The 24,664-nt window shown below is 37.3% G+C and overlaps 1 protein-coding gene across 1 annotated transcript in view; it reads left to right on the top strand.

Moving 5' to 3' along the window:
* Window positions 1-429: 429 nt before the first annotated feature.
* The window catches only part of LOC139451136 (cGMP-dependent 3',5'-cyclic phosphodiesterase-like), a 79,984-nt gene continuing 55,749 nt past the window's right edge, over window positions 430-24,664 (top strand). Inside the window, exons 1-2 of the mRNA XM_071232933.1 lie at window positions 430-673; window positions 16,756-16,845. Of these exons, the coding sequence (XP_071089034.1) occupies window positions 521-673; window positions 16,756-16,845 (243 nt within the window). The 5' untranslated portion in view covers window positions 430-520. The remainder of the gene's footprint in view (window positions 674-16,755; window positions 16,846-24,664) is intronic.

Below are 24,664 nucleotides of genomic sequence, written 5' to 3'. Positions count from 1 at the left end.
CAGACGCCGCTCACTGTGGATTACCAGAGACTACATGCATAAATATTAAAAATATAGCATTGATTGGCTAACATGCGATAAAGTGTTTGGGCAGTATTTACAGATATGTCCCTTTTAGACATTAAAAAACAGAACTTTTGTACATCTGATAAAACACGTTATATTGATAAGTCATTAAAATATTTGCTACAGCGTAGGTCTGAACATATAAGACTTAAAACGTTAAGCTCATCTTCAGCACCATTACTGCAGCAGATCGGGGAAATTCTGTCTCTGTGGGGTTGGTTACTTTGTATTTTTCTATCCTCACCGTACACACCACAGGGCAGATTAGAGAGCGACTGCGGGAAAGGTAGACCCCCGGGCAGGCGATTAGAGTAATCTCCCCCTGGCCGCTAGATGGCACTTAAAGCACTTGCAGACGGCTTGCGGGATGTCACAGTTCGGATATTTTGACAGATCCCATATTAATTGGAAAATTTGGTGGATTGCTGAATGAAGCTGACAGTTTTTGTTCAATATGGTGATTGTAATAACACATGCATTGGCCTCTGCATATTTGTTCAGTAAGGATCCTGATAAATTTCTGAGGAACAAAAGTCAAGAATCGGAGACCTGTAAACCAGATGCTCAAGCAGTTCCCTCCGAAGGCATTGGCAATGTTTACATACAGGTTTGTGCGCATTTCATCCGCCACGTGTGTCTCTGTGTGTTGATATTTGTTAGTTATACAATGCAGAATCCTTTCTATGACCTGCCACAATTGACAAGTAATGCTAGAGAGCGATCGATAAGTTTTGATGGCACTAAATTGTAGGCTGTGCAACTGGAGACCTGCATGTAGCCTAAGATTATCTAAAATACCTCGCTCAGCACAGGAATGGTCTGCACTGTTTCATAGATCTACATAATTAGCAAACCAGACATTGTCATATTTTTCATGATATATTCATGATATTAGGCCTATAGGATATTAATTAGAGAAAATGATGCACTATTACTACAGACCCTTTTTATTACAGGAAATCAGTTTTATTGATTAATACATACTTGCTCATCTGCTGTGTGTAGTATACCAGTCAGTTATTAAAGTCTGTTTAGATATCTTGCTAATTAGTCACAATTCATTATATTACTCCAGACCATTGGGGTATGTATCCTCATTATCCTGTCTTGCGTGATCTGACAGTCCAGACAGGCCTAATTCTGCATTTGTGTTTGTCCTGATAAAAAGACACAGGAGATGATTTTGATTAACTTTGATCACATTCCATTACAATTACTACAATGCCAGGTGAAAATATATGACACCTTCTTTCTACCACGTCTACTGGTCTCCTCCCATTAGTAAGACAGCCCAGTTGTGAGACACCTTCAAACAACAATGTCATACCTGGTTGCACATGTTAATCAGGTAGCCTGCAACCTCGGGGTATCGCGGTACTTGTCATGTACGCTAAACGGAACAAAATGCACTCACTAACCTATATGATTATTCGTGTTCTCTGTGTCAGATATCATTCATTTTATCAAACAATGCATATTTTACTGATAAAAGTTTATTATTTACATCAGTAGCTCCGAGTAAAAGCCGGGCCTCGCGCTCTGTTTGACAAGGGAGGGAACTCCATCGTATCGCGGTACAGAGAAAAGTTGTGTATGGAGGTCCGAATTGGACAAAAAGAGGACATAATTCTACCAACCACCTGGTATGATCATGCCAGGAATCAGTGATTTGTCCAGACAAGTGCAAAGACAGCACAAGTAAAATTCTAAATGTGTTATCAGCAATAGGTATTCAATGCATATTTACCGAAAAGTAAGGGAAAAATATTTGTATAAGTCAACATCAAAATATCAGAAATGATATTTTAAGATTGTTTAAAAAAAAATTGGATGACAATAATTTGTCACAAAATGCAAAAATGTTAAATGTCAAAAATAAATATATAAAAAGCACTCCTAGTATGCCCAAAGTATGTATTTATCTTTTGGTTACTAGTGAAGAACGTATTTCTAAGTTTGGCATTATGGCCCTTATGATCTCCCAATAGATTCTGGGCACAGAGCGGGGAAAAATGTGCTGACTACGTAACTTCCGTTACCTCATTAGTCGCCATGAATATGCAGATGATCTAGTTCAGGTCGATAGAGAAAGTTTACGTGGGGAACTGCGGGTTATATCGTTGGCCATTGATAGATGGAGGTAAGGCAATATTACAACAGATGCCAGAAATATGTATCAACGGATTAATAACTCCTTACTTACAGCAGACGGAACATTCCGAGGAAATTGAAATTGTTTACGAAGTGAGCACTTCCTGGCTACTGATTTGCATTAATAGACAGCCGCTAAGAGGCGTGTCCCGCGTGAACTATCGGAAATCACAAATGCCGCGATACGATGAATGCCGCGGTACCATGGGGTCCGAGTATAATTAACAGCTATCATGAAAATGGACTTGTCTTATTATATACAAAAGAAATGACTCAAGATGCTTGATACCCTCTTTTACTTTATTTCATTCAACATTTTAATTCATCCATCCCTTAAATCCATTGTTTTAAAATATTCGCCACTTAGAGTTCAATTAAAGTTAATTTCACAGTTCACATCACAGTTCACATCAAGGTTGTCACACTGACACAACCTTAATCCATCTTCAGAAGTTTGCCAACAGCATCCAAGAACTGGAGTGGTGTCTTGACACCATGGGATAGCTGATCCTTCAGTCTGGAAAGCCGATTGTCAATCTCCATGTACACACGCTTTCTTGCTGGTGGAGCTGCACCTAGGTCTAACTGAGATAGCTGGGTCTTATCAGATTTCTCAATCTTCTTGATGATCTCGATGAACCTGTAGAGATTAGGATGACGATGATTCAGTGATGCATTGAGGCGACTGTGGAAACCCTCCAGGTTGTTGTTGGTACTGGGGCCAAATGTCTGGTGATGGTTCCACAGTGAAAGAGGAAATCTGGCTTCATAAGCATGTAATATGTAGTCGTTGAATTCGTCAGCATTCGTTACATCGGGAGACTGGATCATGGAGTCAATCCATGCATCCTGAACCTGTTGAAGAGGCAGCAGAGTCAAGGCAGCAGCTCGTCGGATCCACTGTTCCACAAGGGGGTTATCTCTGTATCCAACAGCAAGACCAAGCTCCTGTGTTTTCCGCCAAATCGCCTGGGTAAAGTGGAAGAAACACCCCTTGATGTCTGGACCTTGAAACTCTATCTGGAGGGCTCTAATGGCAGGAACTTCAAAGTCAATGTCTCTGGGTTGAATGGTTGGTTCAGTAGATGTTGGATGTGGACCTTCAACTGAGCAAAGAGGCGTTGGTAAGTTGTAGTCCGACGATCAGGCATCAATGCGTAGACTAGGGGATAGGTAATGCTTCCTTTCCGTGCATGCAGTATGTAAAGCTGATTCCAAAGATGTGGGCAGGCGGAGAAAGTACCATCCGTGTAGACAATGGAAGCTGACTGGAGGACTCTAAGCTGATCATCAGTTGCAAATACCAGCATCTTGTCTTCTTCACCGTCCTCAAAAAGCAGAAACCGCTCACCATCATGGGTCTCTCTCCAGGGTGCTGCAATGTCGACTTCAGCTCTGGTTTTAGGGAGTGTCGGGATGGTGTGTGCGGTATCTGTACATGGCGCTGCCGACTGATCTGAAGGAGGGAAATATAGCTGCGGCCTCCGGATCATGTCTCAAGACCTCGTCGTTGTAGAGGGCTAGCACAGGAGTGGTTGGTTCTTCTCTTGCTCTCTTCCTTAAGCTGCCAAGGAACTGGATTCTGCTGGTGTCTTCTGGTGGGTGGTTGTGTACAGTGAAATTTCTGACAAAATTTCCAACTGTTGTACATTTGCCAATGCAGGTCTTAATGGTACATCGCCAGTGAGTACCAGTTAGTCTTACTTTGTTCTTGTAGTGGAGATATCCCTGAAAGGGGACCTGGAGAGTACTTCTTTGACTGGTAATGAACTCAACCTGCTGCAGACCTGCCATGATAAACTCTTTTATTTCCTGAGAATATTCAAACAGAATTACTGGCCTACTCATATTAATTAATCTGCTAATCATGGGCTGTGACCATTGTTAAGTGGGTAGACTGGCTGTGTTTGATTAATTATTCCCACCTACTCCACTGTCTTACAATGGGTGTCTCACTAATGGGATGTCTTACTAATGGGATGTAACCTTTCTGCTGACACAGTACTACATCACACATCTGTTGCAGAAGAGAAATTTCCAATTTTCCAGATTGATGACTACGTTAAGCATGTTAACTGTTAAGACTGTGCACATTTCTAGTTACTGCTGAAATTGTTTTGACAAATTACTATTTGTAAGCTGTTACACGTATCATAGTAATGTGTATAATATATCAATGTTTACAGACACAGTGTCAGACACTGTTGACGATAGCTATGGTATGATTGTTTGACCATAAACACTCACGATCCAGGATTTGAAGACAGCTTAGTAAGCCTAAGACTAGTAAATTCTGGAAGGACTGACGACAATTCCTGTGCACTACCACTTTTTACTACTAACTTAATGCTAAGTAGATGGCAACTCTGTAGAAGATCATTATGGTTGACTTGTGGATCTGAACTTCATTTGTGTTCAGATGTTTATTATATGCATTAAATAATTTAGTCCTAAGCAATTTAGCAACATCATGCAAATAATTATCAGGGTGAAAGAAATATGTGTCAATGACACAGTTAAAGTAAGCCCTGGGGCTTGAAAGGCACGCTGAAATCATATTTACTTAACAGTAATACCTTGTAATGTTTACAATGACGCCAGTGATAAATGTTCTTTCACACAGTAAACTGGCTAAAATGCATGGAAAATTATGACCATAATGATATGAGCATACCATTGTCTAAAGGGGCACTGATCCAACGCAATTCCTCGGGACTGGTTGTTGCCTTTGTAATTGTTTTTTCCCAGTGAGTACCCGGATGTATAGCAGAAATCTAGACTAGTTCGCGACCTCTGCTGCGCCATTCGTAAGCGCATTAGTCACTTTTTTGGATACCGGTAGTAATAAGCGCGTATGGTCACATTGATCAACAAAATGAAACACATTTTTCGAGATAATAAGGAAATGTAGGTTTCTTTGTGGGTAGCTTCGGTAATGGTGACGAAGTTTTGATAAGTCACTTGCTTGGTAATTTTGCGATTTTCGTTTACACTATTTTGACTTGCAACATAAAGTAAATAAAATACCATAATTACAACCTACCAAATTTATGTGTATAAATTTTAGGCAGCTTCCTTGTTCGAGGAATGTATCCGTGAATATCCACAAAAAGGAACAATATCCCACTCGCCTGCAGCTGTTCAAAGAAACCTATTCGATGTCACGTGCCTCTGTAACAGTCAAATATTTTAAAAGATATATATCGTTTCGGGATGTTATAATTTGTAACCCGTGTTCGTTTATCAACTGATCACTTGGATTGCTTCAGGTGTTTCACATAGGTGTCAAGTCTCAAGGGTAGGCTGAGAAAGCCCACATGACAACTATTTTCATAACGTCCACGGTTCCTAAAAATTCCATTGAGTGATAGATAACAATGATCAATCAATCAACGTATTATCAGTTAACCCTTTGAACAAAGTATGGTGTTTTTACATGGGCACTTCACGCCATGATATGAGTGTATTCCCTTTTTTTTAGTAAACCTAGACATGTAAACACTCACTTTTGACATATCCACTGTGCAAGATAACAGTGATTAATCAATCAACGTATTTTCTGTTAATCCTTTGATGACTAGGAACAATCCGTTGATTTACCAAAAAAAGTAAATCAACTGATCATTCATCTCATGCTGGGCTGCCACGTGCATATTACATAACACACATTTCACCTCACTTCAAACCTGGATTTAGATTGAATAATTACCCCAGACACAATAAATGCCGAATTGGAACCTTTGTCAGGTAATCTTAGTGGTGCTACCACTAATTGTACCTGTAATAAATTCATTAACTGAGCATCAAGTGAATGACGACAAATACACAGGTGTAGGGTTATTCGAGAAAATGTTGATGACAACAAGGGAGTAGTAATCGTATTATCGACGCAATCCGAAAATGCTTTCACTGCATGGACACTTTTTTAAGTATTAAACTATAACCATCTGGGGTATTTCCAAATGATGACATCCGATGAGCTCCGGCGTTCTTTTTGTCTGTTTGTTTTGGCTGAAGAAATTAATTAACATGCCCCCTTTGTCGAAATCTTTATAGATCACAGTTAACCAATCAGTGTTTATGCAAAATTGCGTAAAACAAATATTGCCTCCAGCCTCCAAGTTTATTTAACTGTCCTTGCAGACGGTAGCCCAGTCTCTGGTCACGCTCAGTTGCGTTGCATATCATCCGGGTACTCACGGGGGAAAAAACAATAACAAAGGCAAACAACAAGTCCGAGGAATTGCGTTAGATCAGTGCCCCTTTAATCATTGCTCATGCACAGTAATATTCATTAAATAAGCCTTGGGATTGAGAAATTGCTTATTATCCATCTCATGGTGAAATGACCTTCACAAAGTTCACAGATGCATCAGAAACGTTTTTCTTGTTGGCACACTTTAATGCCAAAGGACACACCTACATTTGAGAGTGTCATGAGGCACAATGCGAAATAGATACATTTCTATCTGGCAAAAATATATCAACAGAATTAACATCATGTGCTCACATCTCCAATGGCTTGCAGCTAATGACAGCTCAAATGTTGTGAGCAGGTACTCACAAAGTTTTAACAAAGACCTCCAATATAGCAACAATGTCAATATGGTTTTGTTGGAATAGCAAGGGCAAACAAAGCAGATTTAAAACAACAAGTATCCGACTATCGTATATATTGTCTACGCTATAGAAATGTGTGGGTCAATACTGATTATAAGAAAACTAGTGTCGGTGGTGTTTCTTTTTCGTTTTCACCATGACATTAACAATCATACACTGTGGTCATTGGTTGTTTACTATTATGACATTAAACATTATGTTTGTACAACATCAACAATTGGTATTTGCTTTACACCAATACCATTTTGCTGTAGTGCATTTGAAATCATTACTTGTGTGCTTCATGTGGATTTTAGTTAACTCTAATATCTTGAACTATGTGAAATATCAGTGTGAGTTATCAAAAAAGAAGTTAAGTATGTATTCTACTTTTCAAATTTTGTATTGTCACTGTCTATGATTTTGTTGAAAACAAATGGCATTACCACATTTTCACAATTTTATCCACTTTTGATTTTAATTTTTATAACAACATCTATAAGGACATTGATTACCAAAACATTCTGATGCGATTACTGATGACAGTCAGTTCATGTCAAAAAGAACTGGTCTAAAACCCTAGCCATACATAATGAGAGTCCTTAATATTTGATTTGTCAAACTTAACAATTGTTAAGATGTGCGTTCACATTACCAATAACACTATCTCACACATGAAATACAAACAGGTCAAGTTATCTGACAAAATTTATGTTGCATGTTAGTGGAAGGAAGCATGACGTGACTCACTTGACCCCTTACTTTCATGCTTAGTTTCGAGAACTTCCCAACACTTACACATACACTGTACATTGAAAACTATGTTGAATTGTCAATCATTTTATATTTATACTTCTATATCATTTATGAAACTAAAGCTAAATGTAAATGAGCATTATAGGTTTCATGTTTTCGAGGCATGGTTAGTTGGTTATCTACACACAGACATTGACGACGTGAAGTGGTGATTGATTAGACATCGACTGATTCAAGATTGTCATCCAAAGGTTTTTCCTATTTGGTAATGATATGGAAAATTCAACAAGTACAAATTCTTTATTACAACTGAGGGGATGTTTCGGTATGGATTCTAATACCCTTTTAAAACAAGTGATGATCAGTTGCTTGATGTGATGTTAACCTCCCTTTATGTCATTCTTGATTTGGAACACTGCAGTCATGTCTTTCATATGTGCAGTGCATGAGATTTTGATAAACAAATGAAACCTGTTTCTTAATCTTCTATTGTCTTGTCATGCAGGGAAGGACATTCATTACTAGATAATTCAGTATCTGCACAAAACTTTTTTTATACTTGTCCAAACCTGTCCTTCTGTATCTTTATCTGGTTTTACTTAATAAGAGCCAACTTAGTTAAACATGTTAACATGGTTAAGATTACAGCCAATAATTAAAATATCTAAAACTAGATACGGGCTTCTGGCTAGAGTAGGTGCATGGTGAGTTTAATAATCATAACCATGACAACAATCCTTATTCAAATGTTCAATCATACAGCAATAAACACTAACTATGCTAACTGTCACTATCATTGTGTCAGGAAATGGAAGTAGTCTTTGACTGTGATTGGTATTTCCTTGTTGTGCTGATCAGCTTCAGTTCATCAACAACTTCCCCAGATCATCTTTTCAGTGAAAGCAAGTAGTTCCTAACTTGTTATGTAGAGGCTTAACCTGCTGCTGCACAGCTTTTATGACATTAGCCTAATACACTCTCAAAGTAGCTTTCTATGTTTTGTATAAACCAAATGACCAAATTATATGAGACCTTGGGGGCATAACCTTTTATCACTCTTTAGTCATTCTTTTCAACAAGTGATTTGGTACTGTTGCAGCCATAAGGTCATGCTGCCTTTCAATCGGACAGTAGAATTTGCTGTGGATTATGTCATATGAAGAAATATTGTATTTCATCCAAACTATGAAGCTGGAAAAAAAAACCAAGTGGTTTAAATTGCAAGTAATGTCTCATAATATTGAAAAGCCTGATACTTGTGATTTGTCAACACATTCAGGACTTAACTATGATGTATTGTATCTATGAACCTTCCTAATGACACCCTTCCAGTAGACCTGATCCATGTAATTATTTAAAATCTGGATGTTGTCATGACAACAAAGTGGATCAGCAATCTTATGTTCTGATTCCAAAAGAAATCGTTGACAAATTCATTGCAGTAACAACGCCCAATTAGAGAAGATCTATAACTCATTAGCTTTGTTGGAAACATTGATCAAAAGAATAAAAGTTATTGATCTGGTTTTCAATATTTCTGTGAAAGGAGTGATTTGGAAACAAAAGTTCCATTTTGTACAAACTAATTACGGTAATTTTTTTTATTTTGAATGTGGCTATTTGTAAACAACTACTATAACAGTTTTACTGTGTTTATCAGCAGTGTTCGAAACTTAGGGGGGGGCCCGGGGATGTGATGTTTTCAACAATAGTATTTGATTCTAGGGACCCCCTAGTAACATGTTTTAACATTAGGATTATCGTATGATAAGGACCCCTCATGTAAACTATAGTTTAACCTGTTAATTATGTAGACCCTGTCATTAGTAATAACGCATTGACAATGCCTGACAATACAAATATATGTATGACAATAAGCAAGATCCTGATGAATTTCAGTAAAAAAACAGTTTGCATGTTATGTACCGAAGCCAGAGGTTAATTGAGGTAATTGAGATTTTTTCCAATCAGCAAAACTAGATAGGCAGCCAAACAGCTTCTGTAACAAACTGTTTATCCCCTGTCCATCATGTCCTTGTCATTCAAAAAATATACCATATCATGTAAACATGTATTCATCTTATCCATGTACTAGACATTATGTATGAGCACCATTTTCTATCAATATTCAAACTCATGCATGAGACAAATAACCATCCACAGATACATTGTTTACATGTATGGCAGTTCTTCAACTAGTGTGACAAACTGATGGTCAATTTCTGGCATAAGTCAATTGATTGAATTCTTACTCAAAACAAATACAATGATCAATTGATAGACAAACATCTAGTTTCTGAAATCAACACATTCTACAGGAAAACGGTTGTTAAATTATCTTGATAACATATAAAATTTAAAAGGAGCCCAGAGACTTTCTTCATTTACAGAAACTGCAGTAATGTAGACTTGCCAAATATTATGGGCATGCATAGGCTGTATTGGATATATTTGTTTCAGGGTCTGTATGACAGGTTAATTAATGTGTATCCAAACTTGATTTAGATTTTGAAAGTCATCACAAAGAGCAGATAGTTCTAATTATTGTATCTTATTTCATATATGTAACCAGTGATACATGTTGATTTTCCTATTGATCATGTTGATGCAGAGGCACTAGTATTAGAGTAATACTACACTCAGTACATTGGTATTTTGTTGCAGTGCTTGTTAAAGATTATTTATGATGCATAAAAAACATTTGTATAAACAAGAAACAGTCACAGTTATCTATCATGTCAATCTCAGAGTTAAATGATAAATATTTCTCGTACTTGCAGTTTTTGTCAATAAGATATTTGAAAGAAGATGATAGTTTCAAGCAGTGGTAGAAACTAACAGTTTTAGCCCACTAGTCCTTATAATGATAACATATAGCAAACCCCTTAAAAATGTCAAATTACTACTACCGGTAGTCCTTATGATACCTTAACTATTGGGCTTTTTGGCAAGGGCTACAGGACTAGTGCCAATTTCTAAATCTGGTTTGAATATTAATAAAACTCAAGTGTGTACATCCATTCAGATGCAATATACACAATAGTGCTCTATGAAAAAAAACCTACAACAAAATGTCATGGCACTATTGGCCTCAAGACCACATTTGGAAAATAATTCTGTCTCTGTCTGTCTGTCTATTACTACATCAACTGCTACTACCTGTGCTTGTCATACAAGAAGAGATAACCTGTTCAAGTTGTTTACCTTTCATCAGGTCGTACATTCATGTGTTGCTGCGCATGTCATGGCTGTGTGTTGACGGCCTGTCTCTCAATGTTGACTCTCATATTGACATAGATTGCACTGCTCTCACCATTATCGTTTCCCATGGCTATTCAATTATCAGCTCCTTACTAATAAATGATTTGCCAGTGATAGTAGCCATGTTCACATACTGCCTGAAGATATTGAACTTGAAGTCGTTTTTTGTGTGATTCAGCAAAGGTAGCATATGGTCAGGAATACTATTTCCAAATGAATAAAACTACATATTGACATGATCATGATATTGAATAATTCATGTGTGTATTGTGATTATGTATAGCATGATCATGTTGGCATGGTGTGTAAATGTGCATTTGAGGGAAACCACCACAGGAACAACAGTATTGAGATTGGTATTTTACCCACCCTTCTGTGATTTGTCAGTCCACAAGTTCAAGCTAGGAACTTATCATATACTTCAGTGTGTTTTCTTAAGTTCAGAAAAGTGATATTTTCATTGCAGAGAACATAACACTTGATATTTCACTGCAGTGAACATAAGACTTTGAGAGAACTATTGTTATTCAAGAGCTACCTCCCCTCAAATTGTCTCCCTTTTACGTAAGTTCCACGTTGACTAGGCAAAGTATTGACAGATTGTAATTTGTGGAGTTAATATCGCTTCTTGTCGTTTGTTTCTCTCTTCGTTATAAACTGTAAATATCTCATTTGACTCATCAGTCGAGAATGTTCGTTTCGCAAAGCACCATTTTTGTTACTTGACCAGCATTTATTCCTTCACTTCCAAACGCAGTCTTGTAGCTTTCAAGAATATTTTTTTGAAGTTGATTTTGTATATAATCATATCCAAATGTATGATAAAGAATTTCCGTGACCCTAAATATATTTTGAGACTTTGGTTTTATTTTTATAAGTTTTTCAGACTCAGAACTACTTTTAAGTCACAGTTACAAGGGGTGGTGAAACGTTCCTGTGTGTTAGGTAGGGTGAATTTACATTTAATTAGGTTTTACATTTTTAATGAAAAAATAATAATTTACAAAAAGTGTTTTATATTGTAGTTGAGTGCAACTGGCCATAAATATATAGAAGATATTTCATGTGTCTTTTGAAATATCATGTTTCTCTTGTTTCATAATGAGTTGCACTCAATAACAGTATTATGATTCCTGTCCTATTGCAACAAAATACAAGTTATTGCCAAATGTATGACCCTGTATTCAAAATGAATCCTGTAAGTTAATTGAGGGATTGTTGGCATAATCCCTGTGGTAATAGTTAAAGAGTTAGGGGTACCTAGGCATGTGTGTGTAAGATGCAGATACTATAGCAGCAAACAGTTTCTAGGACATGTCACGGTACCACCATCAGTTTTGAACACTTTCACCAATATTTAAGAAAAGATTTCAGTGAACAATAATCCTATCAAAGTCCTGGCTACAAGCAGCCTTTTGTCAGAAATGGTCAATTCAAATTTAGACAATCGTGACTAAGTTGACCAAAGCAGATAATAACATATTAAGACCCAGGCACTTGATGACAACTAGCTTCTCATGACCTTGATAGCTTCTCAGGATATATGGTTGTTTTGACAAGTGAAGATGACACACACTGACTCTTGAGGACTTATAATGTATGTGAAAACAGAGTGACCCATATTTCATTCTCTGGTTAACTAAGACCCTGGTGATATTTGAAAGTAAAATAAATCCAGGTCACTGGTCATTACAGACTGGGTCAAATATTTTTGTATGTTTGTGTACCATATTACATGCTTACTACGAGACATGACTAGGACAAATGAATCATCACATCCTTTTGAGTTACTCAGTTACATGAAGCCTTCTATACAAGGATGTTCAAAATTCTAGATCTCAACAATGATGGAGGTAAAGCAGGGCCATTCATGTGGCCATGTTTGCCTACTGTGTATTTAACATTGTTTTCAAATTGCCCAAATGATGTAGCCATTACCCAAACGTAAGGCAATCTTTCAAATTCAGTGTGGAGTTATTTTGACATATACATGGTAATACATTAGCATTACTCATATGTTTTTGTGTTGTTTTTTTTGTTATGACAACCAGCAGTATTCCAGCAAAATAATGTCAGCCTGTAAATATGATCGAGTCCAGACAAACCACTGAACCAGTGATCGATATGTCCACATACTCTATTGTGTCCACATAAGAGTAGTACCAAAACTTGACATGTCCTGCCCTATTATGCAAGTTTTGCTGATTAGCAATGTGATAACTCATCTCAACATTGCTTAGATACTGACTTATTTTTCTGACATACTTTTTTATAAGATCTGAAAAGTGATTGTTGTGCAAGAATTGCTTTGGTCTACCTCCGACTTTAAACTTATGCAGAGATGTGGAATATTAATTTTATGGTGTAAATGTGACTGCAAATATTAAACTGGCTTGAAAAACAGACAGTGCTTAATGTTGTCTGAGAGTTTGTTCTGCATGAAAAAAAACATTTTGCAACTTTTTATCGTACACCGATAAAAGTACCGTGTGATGAACTTTTTATCAGCTTTACTGAAAATATGAGCAAACAAAATACTGCCTTAAATATGAACAACATAAATAATCATCAAATTGATTTGAATGCGAATTCGTATAACATTATAAATTTGATACGGAAAATAGCTTGCCAAAAATGAAGAAAATCAAATTTCCTATATGACGTCAAAAGACAACAGTAGGGTACAAGCATTATGAAAAGGGGTTAAATTATCTGCTGCTAGTCCTTTGTGACTCAGCTGAATTTGCTGTGGATAACAATAAAATGTTTTTGTATTGTTTTGTTCATGAGAAACCAAACTATTCCAACACAAATAATGATATAGAAACCATGCACGTTTTGGTATTATCTAAAAATCATAAGTAAAATCATTCTTAAAAAAATTACCTGATTGTGTAAGTGCATTTTGACTGATGTTGCACTATTATTAATGGAGCCTTATCAAATGTAATGAATTACTGAAAATTTGACACGTTTTTGTTTGATGTCATGTGGCTTGTTTTATGTCTGTATGCCTTTTCATTTGAAATTGATAATCGGTGATGACCTAAACATGTGGTCTGGCATTGTCATCTTGCAGTTCAGCTGATAATTCTAGGTAATGGATCAACAACAGGACGCTAAAATGTTTTTGTCAACATATCACTGGCCAAATGTCCATTCACTTTAACCCAGTCAGTTCGCCTGTCATGTGTGATACCGCCCCACACCATGACTCGACCGCCTCCATGTAAATCATGGTCAAGACTTGTTGCCCTGGCTTACCCCTCGCCACTACGCTGACAACAACCTTTCCTGCCATCTGTGAATCTGAGGCAAAAACTTGATTTGTCTGTAATTATGGTGTAAAGCCATTGATGCACAGCCCGTTCCAGGTGTTATCTAACCCACCCCAATCTTTGCTGCCTGTGGTATGCTGTTAGGGTCACACCCTTCAAAGGATGCCTTGCTTTGAGACAGGCTGCGTAGAGCTGGTTTTTAACGTTAGATGTGGACAAGGCATCCGACCTCAGATCAGAAGGTCCGTAGCTCAGATCCCATCGTGGGACTCTGATATTTTATGGCCGCTACATTGGCGCCCAACATAAGGCTGAGCACGTTCATATCAAATTTGAGCAAAATAATCCTCAGTACCCTACAATCTGGCCCAGGATGTGTCCTCTGCTGACGGGAGAGTATGTAGCAGGGTGTGGAGTCATCCCACAGATGACATCCTTACCTTGTCAGCTTGCTGATGGGGTTAACCTCTTTGGTCAAGTGGACAAGGCGTCCGACCTTGGATCAGAAGGTCCGTGGTTCGAATCCCATCACGGGACTCGGAAATTTTATGGCCGCTACAATGGGAACAGATTTGAATCTTTTGCATAGTGTAAGTAATATAATGAGACAATCTTGTCTAGGTTGTTTTAAGCACTGTCACACCTAGGTCTCATTGCAAGAACACCTTTTTTACGGTACTTGTTCCACAGTTGAGAAATTACACTTTTTTGATTTGCCAATCTTTCCGGCAACTTGGGATATTGACGCCCCCCCTCTATCGTACCCACAATTCACTATTTTGTCTGTTCATTGAGACACTGACTTGGAGGCATTTTTAAGCCTGTGCTCAGTTTAATTGCATTAGTGATTGTGAGTTCCCCTAAAGGCACACACACTTTGGCTTCTATGTGCATGTGCATCACAGGATGTTCCCAGTTGTCTACGGCGCCGCCATTCGCTGTGCAGTTGCATCCTTTCTGCACGCCAGAAAGCTGTGGGTTTGAATCCCGGTTCGCCCTGATTATGTTTCCAGGTTTGTCAGCAGAATACCCTTGCTCATGGGTTTTTCCGTGTTCTGGTCCTTTGGATCACTGACAAATTTTGGACAGTGTCAAACACTGAATTTGCAGTGAAAGTCCAGTGAATGGGTCCATTTAGGACTTATCAAAAGAATGCATGATCAGAATATTAAAGATAACATCGCAGTTTGCGAACACTGTGACTCTTTTGTGAAATATTTTGGGGGAACACAAAATAAGTGGTTTTTACACTTGGTTACATAACAAATTACAGATGAAAGAACACGCAATAAATTGTGGTAAGTATTGCAATCATTAATGAAGTAAATTGGAATACGAAAGTCTGAGTGAGGCCAATACCCCCATCATTATGGCATCTGAGTGTGAAATTATTAATATATATGATGTAATAGGTATCTCATAGCTGTCATCTCAACACTATCTAATATGGTGGAAAGTTCACTTTGTCGTTCATGTTTGCTTATTTTCTCAAAAATGCTAAACACTCTTTGGTTCTTGGCAATGTTTCATTGGTGCAGTGACAAACCTAGGATTTTATTAAGGTGGGCCCAAGGGCCCATAGACCTTGACAATTGTGGGCCTTGTCATGAATATCGTGGGGCATGTAGTAAATGTGATGCCTGTAACCATGAAAAAAACACATGAAGCATGCAAGACCAATCAGTCAAACAAATCAGTAATATTAGACAATCGGGCATAGTTTCTATGGTGGCATTACTGCCACAACTTCGCCCCTATCCCCCAGACACAAGGACAACTGTCACAAGCGTGCAATGTCTGACCGTTTCCCTCGTTTGAGCATATTGAAAAAAAAACTTCCCTTGCACTTACTTTTTGTTTAAAACAAGACAACATTGTAAACATAAGACTTTAATACAACATATATGACATCATCTCATGTACAATGTTAAAGGCATGATGCTGAAAACATTGATGAAAACAGGACAATGGTATTTGTTTCTGAACATTCACAGAATGACAAATTTGCTAAATTGAATTCTTTGGTGTTAGCAAATATATTGAGTGAAGCGGCATTGTTTTGAGTGGGTTGATGATCTGAATTACGGAATCACCAATAACAGCCTTTAAACACTGTAATACTCCACTTTAACATATGACATGTTTTGAAACTTGTATAAGTTATAAGCACGACAACTGGGTAAGCTTACATGAGATGGGAAACAATATTACCACCTGTTCAAAATATGATCTACAAAATGCTTTAATGTTCAAAGGTTTGTGTTATGGTTGAACAAACATAATCAAAACATACCAAATGTATTCACGAGTCGCCATTCTTTTCATGCTTCATTTAAAACAAAATTCAGCCAGCAGCTGTTACCTGCAAATGCTCCGGACGTGCAGGCTGAAACTGGAATAATAGAGAACTGCTCATAATAGCATCCTGATGTAGCAATGGAAACATGGATGGACATGTATGGTCAAGTTCTGTGAAATTGTCACAACTTTATAACATTTTATGTGATGATACACCTGCATTCAACAGTCACACTATTCATTCTAATAGTGAACACCTTTATCAGCAGGGATCCTGAACTGTACATGGTGGTGTTGGTATGTTTCATTTTGTTCATGTTGACAATAATACCATGTTTGTTTACAGGAAGCATTCCTCCCCTTGCTGGAAGCCAAAACAGTAGCAGAACTTAGGACAGCAATAAGAAAAGCCCTGACATACATTCTTCCTCAAGTGGTAAGTACATGTGACATCAGTTATCACACTTGAATAAAACAAGTCTTATTTTAGATTCACATTGAGGTTTTTGTACCTGCACTTTTTCTTTACATGGTATTTAGATATCAGATGCTCACCTCAACTAGAAACCCAAGAGAGATTATGTCATGATCTACCATAATCTATTCCTCTAGATGGTGTTGTAAAAATAGGTTTTGCATGTATCATGTATGTAGTGATACATGTCTTGAATCATAATGATAACCAGGTATTAAAGTATGGGTGCCAGCAACACTGTTCAGGTGGCTGTTTATGAGATCAACATTTACACTATGGAAGTGAATGTAACAGTTTATTATCAGCTGAGGAGCTGCAATGTATTGTAGTGTACAAATTTCATCATCAGGGTTTGAATTTCCTTTTATGTTAGTGACCATTGCAGCCGTAGAAACTATAATGTTTAGTCCACTAGTCCTTATAATGATAACATATAACTAAACCCTTAAAATTGGCAAATTTCTACTAGTCCCTATGATACCTTAACCATGTTAACTATTGGGCAGTTTGGCAAGGACTACAGGACAAGTGCCAATTTCTAATGCTGCATTGGGCAGTTAAAATGATACTTGCATCTTGAAAAGTAATGAAATATTTAACAATACCTTGTGACCTTGTGATGATAATGAATCAAGTATTGCATGTTAGAGGCTGATACATGTTCTAATGTGACAAACAACCCACATGACTTGTGATGAAAGGGCCTTGCAAGCATTTAGCATTGATTAGATTTCACTTCTAACTTCAGTTTTACTACAGCTTATCTGTATTTAGTACCTTGGTAAATATCAGACAGACTGGAAAAGTGACCGTGCTGACTGCTGATGTTTCATGCACCTCCTTCGTGGTTCCAAGAGCCATACATTTGTCAGAAATCATATAAAAACGTATGGCTTGTGGTATTCACCTCAGCCATTCCTAACACACCAACAATATGAAATAGAAATGATTTCATTTGGGTCTACTTATAGCTTTTCATATTCCAGGTGGCTAGATTGGAAACATGCTAAAAATAAATTTTTAGATAGGCAGACACATCAATTTGGTTTGGCCCGACAGTTTCTTTTTATTTACATTATACGATTCATTTGGGCAGAGAGTGTCTGTTCTCAGCAGGAATTGTCTTCATCAAGACACCCTGGTAATGACCCATGGCCTGCTGAATGAGTCTTTCCTCCACTTCACACATATAATGGAGTGAGTGTATTCATATCTCTTGTTTGAGAGAATGTTTCCCCTTTGATCTGATTATGGAGGTAAATTGGCATAAATTCCTATGAATAATTGTTCTCTTTGTAAGCCATGTAAGCCTAGGCTGGTCTTTTGGAAGAGACATTATCGATCGTAGGTGAATGGAAATGTCTTCTGTTCTTGACGGACAATATAGCTTTCTCAGTCAACAGATTTGTAGTGGCTGTTGGCAGCAGCAGTGGCCATGAACATAGTTAAAGGTTGGAGATTAGATGTAATGTGGTTAAACACTTACAACTCTCAGATCACTTAATCGGTCAAGCAAGTGCTTTTTTAACAAATATCTGGGGTGAACCCTGGTACATTGTGTGTTTTCATGCGTCGATACGATACACAATATGTTTTTTCTGTATTGAAACAAGATGATACACATGCATAAACAGATTACTTGATACTCGTTTATTGATTTTCTCCCCACCTCCCAGTGTTTGTCAGTCAAATATCGCAAAATGTATTGTAATTACTGTTTCAAGTTCGTGACTAAAAATAACCACTACAAACATGTGTCAACAGCTTGCTTCTCCTTTTGAACCTGCTCTGAAATATTTATAGTCAAGATTTGACATGAATATGCATATGGCGATATGTATCATAGTATCATATCATGAACTTGCGTTTCACCCCTACAAATATCTGCATCATATTTTAAGATGCAAATGATTGTATACATTGTTCTTATCCCATAGTCTGTAGGATCCAAGAACATGTATTTCCAGGATGTATCATTTTGGTAATCCTGCACCATGACTGTGGAATTTATATTTTTTAGGTACTTTTTTTATGAAAAGCCAAGGCAAGTCTAGATCAAACTAACCAAATCTAGTTCGCTTGATTCCACAGTCTATGTCTACAGCAGAAGAGGAAAGGTTCTTTCAAGAAAAAAACGAAAAAAACTTAAAAGACATGTTTTCATTGACGAAAGTGTTAGTCTATAATTTTGGTTGCTTCTGTATTTATCTTGGAAATGTTGGTTAAAATAAAAAAAGTATTGTGATTGTTTAACATGCGAGTTCAGTTTGTGTGACAGTTTTATTCTTTAACATTTTTTATTATGTCAGTAAGCATGCTCTGCTTTCGAGTGTCAACTAAACATCTGCTGCAAGACTATCTTTGCATCATTTTCTGTGGCTGTTAGTGCTGATATATGGACTGTGATAATGATTACGGGCAGAGCTTACAAGACTCCGGATTCGACTTTTCTGTGTGTGGTGCTGCAGCAAGAGTAACCAAAAAAAGGCAATCTTTTCTGTTAGTGCAGGACACAATTGTAAAACGAGCACATGCATTGATTTAAGGTCTGTCCAAACTTCATTGCTCTGCTCTCCAAGCATGTTTTCCTTGCACATGTTCCTGCCACAAAATAGAATTGTGTAATCCTGACTCTCTCTGTCATTATTGATTATACAAGAAATGGATCATCATGTGTAGTGAGCATAGAGGTAAAACTGTGGTTACTTGAACTTGAAGTGTCTTGTGGATGCAATCAGATGGAGTAAGGGCTTCAGGTTCCATGCGAATAGACAACCGATACTGGGCTCCATGATTGCTCAGTGATTGAGAGTACTACCAGAGAAATACAGCCTCTTTTTTTCTGTGATACACATGAAATTAGTAATAGTTTACTGATAATTACGGCAAACTCAGTCACATCAAAAAGGACTGTTTGCTTTGTGTTCTTTTATCAGGATTTTGCAGGTGAAATATCTCTGTGGGTCCTCAAAACTGTCTAGAGGAGTGAAGTTTGTTGGATCTGGGGGAAAAACAATATATCTTTGCGTAATTGGTTTTCAGTCACACACCCTAACAACAAATAAATAAATACGGAACCTGAGTTATCTTACCTGTTAACTTGACTTCTATTGATGTTTTGAAGAAATCATGATTGTTTTTATCCTTGTAATCATGGTAATAAAGAAACAATCGGCCGATTGCTGCAGCTACCAAAATAAACTTCAGGACATTGACATCATTCAGTCAGATGATTGGCTGACCAACAGTGATCTCCCTTGTACTAATATGGTGCACTTGGAGGGCAACAAATTTTGTCGTCCCTAGCAATCCATAAAATGAGAAAATTTACAAAAATATGTACACAGGTACAAGTGACTGTTACATAATGTTTGTTATGGTGAATACAAAAGCGGTCCCATTCTAAACACTTTCAGATATTATGCACATATATACACATGTATACATGTCTCAGGTGTCCTATTCATTCTTTTTTTTCATGGTGACATGGACACCAGAACTCAAGAATAACACGGGTACACACTTTCAAATGTACCTAATGGTGACAAGAAGGGTGTGTGCACTGGGACCACAGCATAAACACACCGGATGCACATCCTCAAAGTTCTTTGGATTGGAATCTGTGGCACTGGCAGCATAGTTCATCAGAGTCAACTTTGTTGTTTGCATCATAATATTAAATGCTGGGACGATGCAAGAGGATGCCTTGTGTACGTGGCTTGGGGTCAGGTTTATTCTGCCTCATTACAACCTGTCCCTTGTTGACTGGAGGATGGTTTGCCTGGTGTTCAATGTTCTTCTCTGGAATCAATCTTGTCTTTAATGATTGCCCTGATGACTTTCCTTTTCTTTGTCGGCTGTGGTTCTACTTTAGAACATTCTGTTTTCTGCTGAAGAATGCCACACTGTTCTTCTGTCTGTCTCCTACCTCCTTTACCACGGCACTTGATCATTGCTCCTCTTGAAAAAACAGTTGAAGAAATTAGAAATAGGGGGCTCTTAATTAGAATATTATTTTGGTGAAAGTTGAAAGATCATAAATTTCGTGGTTAATGCTGACAGCCTGAAATGTTTATATACAACATATATTTTTCCAGAATTTAATTGCCCATAATGAAGGATGCATATAACACACGAGTGCATATTATACATAAATAATTAAGTCTTGGGTGCATTGATCAATTAGAAGGGGTGCTAATTGGGATTGTTCACTAGCCAATATATTAGCAAATATCACTGTGGGCACTTTTTACTTTGAATACAGTATACCTGTTTATGAAAACAGAATTTTATAGGTTAGTTGTGAAAATAAACCTTGTTGGAAAGTTTTGGGTGTTCATACTCCTTTTAAGGTTTTACAACTAACATAAAGTATGCTAAGTAAAAAACCCAACATATTTACAGATTAAGACCCAACTAAAAGAGCATTGAAAATGATGTTGAAAAGCCTTGAATTTTACTTTTTTTTCGTGTTCCTTATCTGTATGAACCTTCATTGCAGGTATCCATTTACTTAAGTTTTGTTTGTTGGTTTGTTGTTTAACGCCGCACTCACCAATATTCCAACTTTATGACGGCGATCTGTAAATAAGTGAGTCTGGACAAAAAGTCCAGTGATTGATATCATGAGCGTTGATCCAAGCAATTGGGATATGATGACATGCGTCCACAAAGTCAGCAAGCCGGACCACCCCATCCCATTTGTCACCTCTTACGACAAACACAGTCACCTTTTACGGCAAGCATGGGTTGCTGAAGACCTATTCTGTCCCGGATCTTCACAGGTCTTCAGGGGAATACATATGGATAATCCCTTTTTGTTATTTTTAAAAAGACAAATTTGTGTGAAAGTGATGAGGGTATTCTTAACCCTATCAAAATAGTTTCATTAGCACAATAGTTTCTATAAATCATATCAATCAAAATAATTACATTTTTGTTCTGCCTTGCATTCTAAACTTTAGTGACACGTGAAGAACGTCCCCTTATTTTCACAATTTTTTTGGTTTTGTTTTGCATGGACACTGATGGAAAAAGTGAAAGTAAAGTTTCGGATAATTTCAGGTTTTAAAGTTGTAATGGCCGGTGAGACACTGCCTTAACCACAAGCCCTAACATAGGTGTGCACTTGGACATTTTTTGTAAACTTATATCTGTTCTATTTGAAAAAATTGCAGTTGGAAAAGTTGTAAAGTATGCATTTGTAATTTGCATATATATGTGGATGTACATGTACTTTCTAAAAAGCCCATAGGCTATGAAAGATTGCCAACAGTTAATCGATCACTGTGTGATCATTGTGCTTGTGTTAGTAGTGTGGCAAATGAACCCTGGAACACCATCTCATATTCAGGTTGTTTCATTTTCTTGGACACAGACTGTCATAAAAAATAATATGAGAAAGAAGAGTGTCCTACTAAAATTGTGAAAATCAGGAAAATGGCCTAATTGACATTTGTTTCGATGCCATCTTCTGAGACATCAGCGTAAATATTGGATTTCCATTCAAAAGTGTGAAACTCACACATTGTCACATGTCCACTATCATGAATGTGAATAACTCCGCATTGTATGATATGTATCTTACACTGACTTCCTAATAGATCAGACTTGTGGAAATAGCTTACTGCACTCATTTCCATAGCAACAAGGAATGCAGTTTGGCGTTTTGTGTTTGGTGTCATTCTTTGTCTCTTGACAATCTCATTAAAATCAGATCTTCTCGCTGCCGCTAAACAAAGATCTGAGGACATCCCATTACAGGTCACGTCAGACCGACCTTTTGCAAACTCTGACCGACCAATGGAATTACTGACAAGAAGTCGACATTAGCCAATCAGGAGACAGCTTTCTTGTGCTTACGGCACTATTTTCAAATTGGTGACTACGCTTCGAAACATATTTTGACAAATTCTCGCTTAAAAATTTGAAACCTGAACAAAAGACGTTCTAGAATGGCTAATACATGGTCTAGAACTATCGTTCGGAATACCCCGTTTTAACGTTTTCGAGGCTGTATGATTAGAAATCACATTCCGACTGTCACTTTCATGATCTGGTAAGCGATGCTCTGATTGGTCGGGTGAAAGGTTGTTCTGACATGACCCCTAATGGGATGTCCTCAGATCTTTGTTCAGCGGTAGCGAGAATTAAGATATGATTTTAATGAGATTGTGTCTCTTGATTGATAAATCACTTACTGAAGGCCTTAAAATGTTGGCACATATTGAAATGATCTATCTTGTATGTAACTATCTATCATAAACAACTACAAAGATCAGCAGTCATCCATCGTGTCTTGGAGGCTTTTATTTGTTTACACTGGCTTTAATTATTAATTTGGCAAAGAAACGCATACATACATACATGCATGCATACATACATACATACATACATACATACATACATACATACATACATACATACATGTTTTTATCTCCTGTGAAACTCATCGTTGGTTGCTCATGTTCAAATATTAGAAAAAAAACTATGCATTTAGTGATGTCAGAAGTCCCAAACATGCAATTGTTGAAATTAACAAAGTATAATCAGTTCTTATTTTACACTTGTTGTAAGAGGCGGTTAACGGGATCGGGTGGTCAGGCTCTGACTTGGTAGATGCATGTCATTGTATCCCAGTTCCATAGATCAGTGCTCATAATGTCAGTCACTGGATTGTCTGGTCCACACTCAATTATTTATGAACTGTTATATAGCTAGAATATTGCTGAGTGCGGCGTAAAACAACAAAGAAACAATTCTTAAATTATGGATGTCATGTGGGCGCAAAAGGACCCTTATCGTACCTTGCCCTTTCACAATTCATGCTGATATAGTTATAACTAATGCTATGACTTTGCAGATATGTTTTTAGATACAAGGTTAATATACATCTGAATTTGAGAAAATAGAAACTTTAAAAACAGTAAAGCAATATTTCCCAATTTGCCAACCAAGGGCACTGAGTTTGAAATATTCATAAAAATCATATGCATCATTCAGTGAATAGGTGAAGCATGTGAGTCAGATCAGTGAATAGGTGAACTATGTGAGTCAGATCAGTGAATAGGTAAACCATGAGAGTCAGATCAGTGAATAAGTGAACCTTGTGAATCAGATCAGTGAACAGGTGAACTATGTGAGTCAGATCAGAGAACAGGTGACCTATGTGGGTCAGATTAGTGAACAGGTGACCCATGTGGGTCAGATCAGTGAACAGGTGACCCATGTGAGTCAGATCAGTGAATAGAGGAACCATGTGAGTCAGATCAGTGTATACATGGTATAGGTGAACTATTTGAGTCAGATCAGTCAAAAGGTAAACTGTGTGACTTTTATTTGTTTTTATTTGTAGTTACAGTGCTTTGATTGTGTGATCATAGATGAAGGATACAAAAGCACACTGAACATATTTAATCAGCTAAAGCACCCTCTGTCCAGGATAGTAAAATCAGATGGAATCATAATACATTAATGCTTTTTTGTCAAACATGGTTATTTTGAAAACATTCCCCTGAGAATGATTGCAATGCCTGCTCCAAATGTTGATTATCATCATGTAGCCTTTGATCAGTCTTGTCAGTGACATGACTATATCAGGGAAACGATAAGAATATTTGCTTGATTGAGAAAATGAAATGAAATGTTTGTTTAATGTAATGTAACCAGTTGGAGGCATGGTGATGTATGATAACCAGGACTGAAATATCTTCATGTAATTAGGCTATTCCGCTAGTCCATGGCATTGCCTTGCTATATGGAAACAGCTGCAGCACATACC

This window comes from Haliotis cracherodii, unplaced genomic scaffold (genome assembly GCF_022045235.1).
Source record: "Haliotis cracherodii isolate W230 unplaced genomic scaffold, xgHalCrac1.p SCAF_8, whole genome shotgun sequence".
In the NCBI taxonomy this organism is placed as follows: Eukaryota; Metazoa; Mollusca; class Gastropoda; order Lepetellida; family Haliotidae; genus Haliotis; species Haliotis cracherodii.
Note: the sequence above shows the minus strand (reverse complement) of the source record. Positions and strands in the feature narration are given on the sequence as shown.